Raw genomic sequence first — 8,414 nt, 5'->3', positions numbered from 1 at the left:
CTTTCCCCTAATAGTGGATCACCGTTGAGAGTTGACATACGCGTGTTGACATACTGAACTTGACAATCTTCGTCTGTCTGAATATTCTGTCATTTACGCGACAGTCCGGCGGAGCTGCTCAGACTGAGCACCCCCACACATCAGTCTATGCTCGATGACTCTGTGGTGTATGGACATTTTGCTTGATCTCTGCTCCGAACCCGTTTCCGATAACTATCTCCCCGGTAATGTAGTTCAGGGTAAGTTGTCTACATGGGATCGAACTCCAATCGGCGAAGCGTATATGAGTCGTATAACATGACAGACGACCGATAAACCTCTTATACCAACTAAGCCTGATCATCAGGTCCTAATACCGATGAGTCTTCCTAAATCCTCGATTTGGTGTACGTTTGCAGATATCTTGAATGCGGCAATGGTAGTTACGTACTTTAAAAGAAACCGCCCAGAATACTCCCGCGATGGCCAAATGGCCGACAGATTGCCCTCCTCGTGAATTCTTTACCTCGAATTCACAACGACAGAATTGCCCCCTCCTCGATCGTGCATTGCAATTCTAATCTCCGTACCCATTCCCGTCCTACACTGAAAGAAGGGATAGCGCGTCCCACACATGGTCGACAAAGATTCAGAACTTATGTAGCCCGAGTCTCAATTCAATTGAATTATTTGGATCCTGAATAGAAAACACAGCTGAAAATTCAACCCGAAGCGAGCACGGCAGGTCCTGGTGGTTTATCACAGAGCGCAAGTTGTAGTGGATCATTCCTATATACCAAAATAACGGGAAGCATGGGCGTGAGGGCTGTCCCAAATTGGGACTCCCAATAGAGCAATCGCGGAAACAGTGCAGAGAGGAATAACAACATTCATACATTGTTAGGTTGTCTACGACCAGGCCGGAGTCCGGCCGCCGGACCCATCGACATCCTTCGTTCATGGATGCTAATCGTACTTTGGGGCGGATTACAATGAGTGTGAGCCTATGTTCCGCGGCGGAACTTTCGCCGTCGCGAACTTAAACAAAAAAATTTACGATGGCATAGAAGGCTGCGGATTTCAAGAACGAGAGCGGAACTGAATCTGAGCCGCGGAGTAGCTGCGCGGGTGAGGCTCACCCGGTGAGCACTGAGGACCAGCTGAGTCTTTGAATCCTTGGGTGCTGGAGATAGAGCCCGTGTGGTGCATGTTTCCGTAGCTGGGCACATCCCCGCCGGGGATTCCCCGGGGTGAAGAGTAGATCCCGCCACAAGCGAATGAGATGGTATGGCCTGCTTCCTCTGTTGGTTAAGGTCACGGCCTGAAGCTGCTAGCACATCGGAATCAAGTTTAACCAAGCCGGCGACGGGATTGAGCAGTCCAAGCTAGATTTCAAAGTGTGACACACCGGGAAATCGCTCCACAGTAGAAGTTTTCAACTCGCGTGAGGGTCTACTCGCCAGCTCCGCTGGCGAATCGATAGCGGAGCTATCGACTGAAACAAGGGGTCAAGCAGCACGCGACGATGTACAGTTTGTGTTAAAGAATCAAAGTTTGAGATAACACTTTTGGTTTGTGATAGAGGATTTTTGCCGAATCGTGCCCTTCGTGCCGCACGATCGCATCTCTTCTGGCTGCCGCCTGAGATGAGGCAGCTGACCAACTACTGGTCCAAGTAACCCGAGCTAAGAGGGACTTCAGTGAGCCCTCCACCCCGTTGCTTGGCAAACCTACTACTCAGAAGCGGCGGCAATCTAAACTGCTGACCTTGTCTATAAAGTTGCTGGCGACGAGGCTTGATTGCAGCGGCCTACCGGCAAGCTTGGTTCCCCCGAAGAAAATATTCGACTGCTTATGGTTGAATATGACCACATTCGTCGATTTTAACAAGTTTATGTCGCTGACATCAGAGCTATCGTCGAACTCGGCCGAAGGCGTCCTTGCTGAACGTAATCTTACTGCTAAGTGGTCTCGGGCATTTTGGTGGTTGCTATCGCCCTACTGTCTATACAAAAAGCACTCCATCTGAAAGATGGCTCGCTCGAGAACAGCGTTGACACCCCCAATGCTTGCCTCGCCAACGTCGAGCTCGAGGGTCAACCTATTGATAATGTGCTGATTCTCGATCTTCTTCAATACTTCCACAAGGTTTTATGGTATGCCATCGAGAACAATTGGTCGGTTGCCATTGCGGTTGACCGGGCTATCCGTATGGCCATTGAAGATGCATGTCGCGGTGGATCCCGGACACTAGCTGCCTGCTACCGTAATCTCGACTTGTGGTCGGCCAAAGCTTCTGGGGCTGCCAACTTGTCAATGGGCTCGCCACGTTCTGCTAGGTCCCCATATCTAGGAGCGGATAGTCCCTCTGACAAACCTTAGGCTAGTTCCTCTTCTCGTCGTTTCTCATCCTCAACCCCAAGACGTCAGGGCTTCAAGCGTCCTGGGATAACCGTTCTCTGCGAACGTTCCCTCACCTAAGCAGCAGTATCCAAATTACAAAAATAATGACAATGAGAGTTCTAACTATAATAAACACGATATTACACGAATGATGTGATTCGCTGTTCTCTCTACCTATTTTCCTCTTATTCGACCGATTTTGCTTGTGCTTGATTTAGTGCATCTCAGATATCTTTGCTGGGTTGAAGGCATCTGCCTTCTGCTGGCTTCCGGAGCCAGGTTTCAATTGCGAATATATGGTTTTACGTTCCTCCCTAGTTTTTTCTTTTCTCCCTGAGGGAGACTCCCTCCCTTTAATTCTCTATGGTTCATAATGATACTCGTAATCGCGCAGCAATAACTAAACGTCGTCGCGCGTATACAGCTCGTCGTCGTCGCCGAGAGGCCTTTGCTCCGGTCCCGACGGAAGGCAACCTATGTCAGCCAGTTGCGGCTGATCCTCCCTCGCAATATTCTTCCTCCGGTCAAGGTGGACTGGCTGGGTGTGTTCTCGAATACCTTGACTCTCCTGAACAGTTGGGAAGGGACCGATTATCTGAACAGACAGCAACCCAACATATTCGTGTCACGAATTTCGTGATGGTTCGGGTCTGTCCGCGACTCTTCCAACTAAGCGTACCTTGGGGGGTCTTAGAGTCGGCCCCCCACTGCACGTGTGATGTTGCGTCAAACTTCACCTCGACTATACAACAGTTCAACCTGACTGAGCTTATTTCATCTATCAAGGGGAGTCCGTCTCCCGCAGAAGCGCAAAGGCTTGATTCCACTTTCAGAGAAGCCGCCAAGTTCTGTTGGGCATCTTTGGCGCCTTGGTTACATTGTTCGACTAGGTACTCTAGATGTGGTTCCCGAATCCAAGCTGATCTATTACGAAGCCTTATCGCGGTGCTTGCCGACCCAGACCGTTCCTTGGCGAATTCTGTTGATGAAGGGGTTGAGTTAGGCATTGACCGGACTTTACCAGCCACGGGCTTGTTCCCTTCGTATGAGAAGGAGGAGGATGAATCTCTGCAGATTCTGCGCCTTCGCCGATTAGCTAATTATGCCAGTGTTGAAGCTAGTTTTAACCTCACCGAGGAAATCATCCAGGAAGAGGTCAATAAAGGGCGAATGCGTCGTCTACCCGACTCGGGACTTCTGTCCGATGATCTGGTTTTTGCTCGTATGGTTTTACTGACAAACGTTCCGAAAACTCATGGGGATCCTCCTTTCTATCGCATCGCTGAGGATTTTAGGCGTAATGGTCTTAATAACCAGATGTCCTGAAACGGTTTCCCTACCACGGTTAGTCGATCTTCGGCGAAGCTTGGCAGACTTCCTCGGTGGTCTTCGACTCATCTGGGAGTCACCTGCTGGTTGTGCTCGCCAGTCGTCTCTCACAGAGGATGATTTATTACCCGCTTTCTTCGAGTATGATATAGAGTCTGCATTTCGCCATTTATTCGTCCATCTACACGAGCGCCATCGATTATGTGTCACGGTTAACAATCACCGATATCAGCATCTAGCTCTCCCATTCGGGTGCGTCTGGCACCTTACCATTGGTGTCGGTTTGCTGCCTGTGTGGTTCGGTTACTGGGAATAATTGTTCGTTATATTCTCCGAGAACTCCCTTGTTTAAATCTCATATATGTTGATGATGAGCTTTTGGCTGTAGCTCAATGCCGGTACGTCGAATGCGTCGCAGTGTGCCTGTTACTATGGTCCGTGTTCGATGTAGATTTTTCCTGGCTCAAATGCGTTTTGAATTGGAAGTCAGCGAGTTACATCGGATACGTCCTTGACTTACAGCAGTGGCGATTGTACCTTGAAGTTCGTAGTCACGCATCATCGCAAAAGTTCGTGAGTCACGAACTTTTGCGATGATGCTGCGACGAATCGTGAAGAGTTGGTCACGAATCGTGACCAACTCCCTCCTACTTGACTCTGTAGAATGCTAATCTGTCTTATCCGTACGAACGTTTGGTTTGTGTTGCCTCAAGGTACTCTGGGGCTCTTTAGTTGATTCCAGTTCGTGGTTCAGTAGTCTCCTCTCAAGCCTCTGTGCTGGAAACCCTTACCTTCCGTTCAACATAGCTATCATCGCGCTACAAGTGCATCATCAGCTAGTACAAGTCATTCGTCGGTGCCCCCTCGACGATCGGCATCGGGTTTATGCAAAAAACATCGAGCTCTCCTGGCAGTGCACACCGCCTCTCCTTCATCCGTGAGCCAGTTTTGTCTTAATGGTTATGCTTCATCCTCTCCAAGGACTCCGTCTGCACTTTCATTTTTTCTAAGACAACAGCGGGCTACGCTTACTCTACAGTTTTCCGCTACTTAAGCTACATCAGGGCGAAGTCCAACCTTCTCAGTCAGCCACCGCTAACTTCCAACGCTGAGTTCTTCATATCCTTGGCACTACGTTCGTTTGCCAAAATCCTGGGCAAGGGGCAACCACTGCGTGCTCAGTGAGCACTGCTCACACAGTGACCATCGACCAGCTGCCTCTTGTTCTCCGCTCTTTATGTCACGATCACGGAACCATGTTCCTTCTAGGGACGGTGGCATTACTACGAATCGGTGAGTTGACGTCCTTAAGGAACGTTGACCTTACGTTTTCACACGACCTGCTCCTCATCCGTCTACCAAGGAGCAAGACTGACCAATTCTTCGAAGGAGCTGTTGTTCCGTTGGCCAGGCTAACTTGGCCTGCCCTGCTGGCACCAGCTGCTCATCAACTACGTGCTCCCCTACCATATGCGCCGTTCACCGTATCCGTAGTTGGCTGGCGCTGAACCGTATGACAGCAAGCTCAGCGACTGCATTATTCACTGACTCGACGGTACGTACCTTTCCTGATGCTCTCCATATAGCTCTCTCAACACTGCTCGGAGATTCTGCTCGATGTACTCCGCGTGCAATGCGACGTTCAGGGGCGCTAATAGCCTTCCGTCACGGAATGCCGCTCGAGGAGATTGCTCTGCTTGGACGCTGGAGCGGCACACAGACTTTGGTTGAAAATTACCTTCTTGCTGTGCGCAGCCAAACGCGAGATCTGTAGGCTTGAACGTTCACCAAGCAGCGGGGAGCGTTCCCACCGCGGGAATCCCGCGAGTTCCGAGCTATCTTGATCGCCTTCAGATTAGTCGCGGACAGTGCCCGACTTCCAGTCCCCATAGTTAGAGGTTTCATGAAGCTCAAAACACGCCTTTGAGCGCGGACCCGGTTCTCGCGGTTGAGCGGCAGATAAGCAGTTTGTGCTGCTGTAGCCTGGAGACGCATCACACAGTGTAGAGCCTACCTTCGTTTCTACTTTCAATTAGCTGGGATATCGTCGAAGGATTGCTGTACGAATCGACGATGGGGGCTCCGGGGTTTCGCTGGCTGTCTATTCGTACAGAGGCAGGCTATGGGATCAAATTGTTCCAGTTAGCAACGTGGGTATGCCCGCCAAGCATTCGCGCAAGTCAAAAGTGTGAAATGAACTAGAATATCGGTCTTGTCATCTCACTTCCCCAGTCTAGACTTACGGATATCCGAGCTTAGTTTAAGTTGGATCCAACGGTTATCCTTACGTTCATTATATGGCCAGTAATATACTCGATTCGTCCAATGTACGGTGAGACGCTCACCGTGAGAAGCTCTCACTGAATCTCAGTGACTGAGAACTGTGGATCCAAATCAGCATTCACTATGTCCATTGTGGAACTGCTTTCACCTTACATTGAAGTCCTACATACTCTCCCGGAGGCGATGGTGATACTTCGTTCCACTGGAACGGTTTCAGCAGCATTAGATATGTCAAGAAGTATTTTCCGGCATTCCGGCATTTTGTTTGCATTTCCACATCTTGTCTTGTTCGGATTGAGCAATGTTGCTTACGACTTGCTGAAAAGCTGGATTCGTTACATGGCATTTTAAACATCCTCACCATGATGCTCAAATGCAAGCGTTCCACATGATTTTTGTGAATGAACAACATCAGTGAGTTGCTGAGAAGTGAGTTTCTGTCGCGCTGGGTTCATTTGAGCATCTTTGATAGGTTGCTGAAATGACACAGGAGCCTTGAATACAACTCACGAATGCGATCCTGCATTCCAACCTGCACTACCGCATGATGGCGTATCTATGATACATTAATTGTAACTACACCTCATGCAAACGTAATTGCCCATTCATCCCGGCCGAGTCGCGCCCTCTGCCGGAGATTCAAGATGCAACAATTCATCCAGTGAAACACTTGAGGGACGTGAATCAAAGAGCGATGAGCGAAATCACAATCAGATGTCGCCCGAGTGCGATTCACTAGTACGGGTTAACGAAAGCTCACTTCCCGAGAATTTCCGAAATCTGTCTGGATATCTACGCTTAGTGTCTTAGAGGTGAGCAAGAAGAAACACTCTCCGACTCTGGGAGTCTATGAGAGCTGAAGAGCAGTGCCAGCCAACTAGAGCTGACTATATAACACAGATTGATGCCAGCCAACTAAAGCTGACTATATAACACAGATTGATGCCAGCCAACTAAAGCTGAGTATATAACATAAATTGATGCCAGCCAACTAGTTATATTGACTTTCGTGACAGTTATCATGGCTCCAGCGACGAAAGTCTCCATGGCAAGTTACCATTGGTAACTCTCATCGTCAGAGTTGCGATCTGGATTTGGCATGATGATAGGCTGAACGGGCAGCGTGCAACACTCAGACATCGGATCCGTTACTTCGGCGGAATTGAATATACTATCAGCGAAACCGATTCCCGCATTTCGTCGAAATTGGACTTACTTGATACAGACAAGCCGGCGAAATTGATTGTACTGACGGTTGGAGGTTCCCTCCGTTCTTTCGGACCCATGATGCCGCAGCGTTGCACCCGGCCTAGCTCAAGCGGCAGCTGCCGCGCCGACTGGGTCTTTGGGTTGCGCGGCTACCGGGGTCGCGAGCTCGGCTCCCCCATTGCGATATTGCTTAATCGCGACGTCCAGCTGGGTCTCAGACTTTGCTTGCTGCAATGTCCTCTCCTGCGAACAGCTCCAATTCGGACGGCACACCCGTCGACGGCCAAGGCCCTCTCGGCAGAAGCATCCGCGTCGACAGTCAGGGCTTGATCATACAGCCCCACATGATGGCCTCGGCGGTGCTGGTCCGGTCGGCACGACTCTCGGTCTCGATACGGCCAGCGGGGACCCGGGCACCACGGCCGCCCCCTATCCTGGGCCTCTGCAAAGTGGCGCCAGCTGCGGAGTCACTTCCGGGAAGCCCGTTACCATCGACGTTGGCGAAGCGGCAGCAGAAGGCGCTGAAGTTCCGGAACAGTCTGGTCTGTACCCCGGCTCCGAGCTTATACTCCCGCCTGAAGTTGTGAGCTTCATCCGCGAGAAGCTCATGCCCACCGGCCAATACGACGTCTCACCGTCCTGGTGCGTAACGGCATAGTGGTCCCGGAACTCTACAAGAATATGGGCGATTGCGCCGAACTTGCAAGCGGTCTCCGCAACCCGGTCAACATTTACGCTCTAAGGGCCTTGAGCGGCCTCTTCTGTACGAAAGCTAAGGGCTCGGAGGCTCAACCCGAGCCTGCTGTCGAGCTGATGCGGCAGAAGTTCGAGAAGGCGTACAACGTACATATCCCTTCAAGGTATCTACTCTCGGCTAAGATCTTCGCCAAGATTCGTAAAGGCGAACCGGTGCGCGAGGACGAATGCGGTTTCGCCCCAGTGAGCGCCAAGATGAAAAGGCGCATGAAACACAACGCCGACACCGGTGAAATTGAGGTTGTGGAAGACGTCTCACGCCTACCCCGCTCGTCGTTCGGAGCCGCGGATTTGCTGCTGAACATATCGAGGTGGTTGATCGGCCACTGCGTGCTGCAGAAGCTCAATCCTGCGGAAGCACTCCTCTATCTAATGAGGTTGTGCGACAACTGCCTGCAGTCGGACATCCACACCCTATGCGCTTGGACGCAGAGATGAGACTCGAAGCCATCGCC

General features: G+C 50.8%; 2 protein-coding genes across 2 annotated transcripts in view; one reads left to right on the top strand and one right to left on the bottom strand.

Moving 5' to 3' along the window:
- Positions 1 to 7,522: 7,522 nt before the first annotated feature.
- Pmar_PMAR008408 (hypothetical protein) lies at positions 7,523 to 7,859 on the bottom strand (the record flags this gene model as incomplete). Its single annotated transcript, XM_002765762.1, has 2 exons — positions 7,523 to 7,778; positions 7,819 to 7,859. 2 exons carry the CDS (start codon positions 7,857 to 7,859, stop codon positions 7,523 to 7,525), a joined length of 297 nt encoding a protein of 98 aa, XP_002765808.1.
- Positions 7,860 to 7,884: 25 nt separating this feature from the next.
- Positions 7,885 to 8,414, top strand: part of Pmar_PMAR008407 (hypothetical protein) — a gene marked incomplete at both ends in the record, with an annotated part of 2,735 nt that continues 2,205 nt past the window's right edge. The window contains one exon of the mRNA XM_002765761.1: positions 7,885 to 8,188. Coding sequence (XP_002765807.1) covers positions 7,885 to 8,188 — 304 coding nt within the window. The remainder of the gene's footprint in view (positions 8,189 to 8,414) is intronic.

The sequence above is a fragment of the Perkinsus marinus genome (assembly GCF_000006405.1).
Source record: "Perkinsus marinus ATCC 50983 genomic scaffold scf_1104296974734, whole genome shotgun sequence".
Taxonomy (NCBI): domain Eukaryota; phylum Perkinsozoa; order Perkinsida; family Perkinsidae; genus Perkinsus; species Perkinsus marinus.
This window is presented reverse-complemented; position numbering and strand designations above follow the sequence as displayed.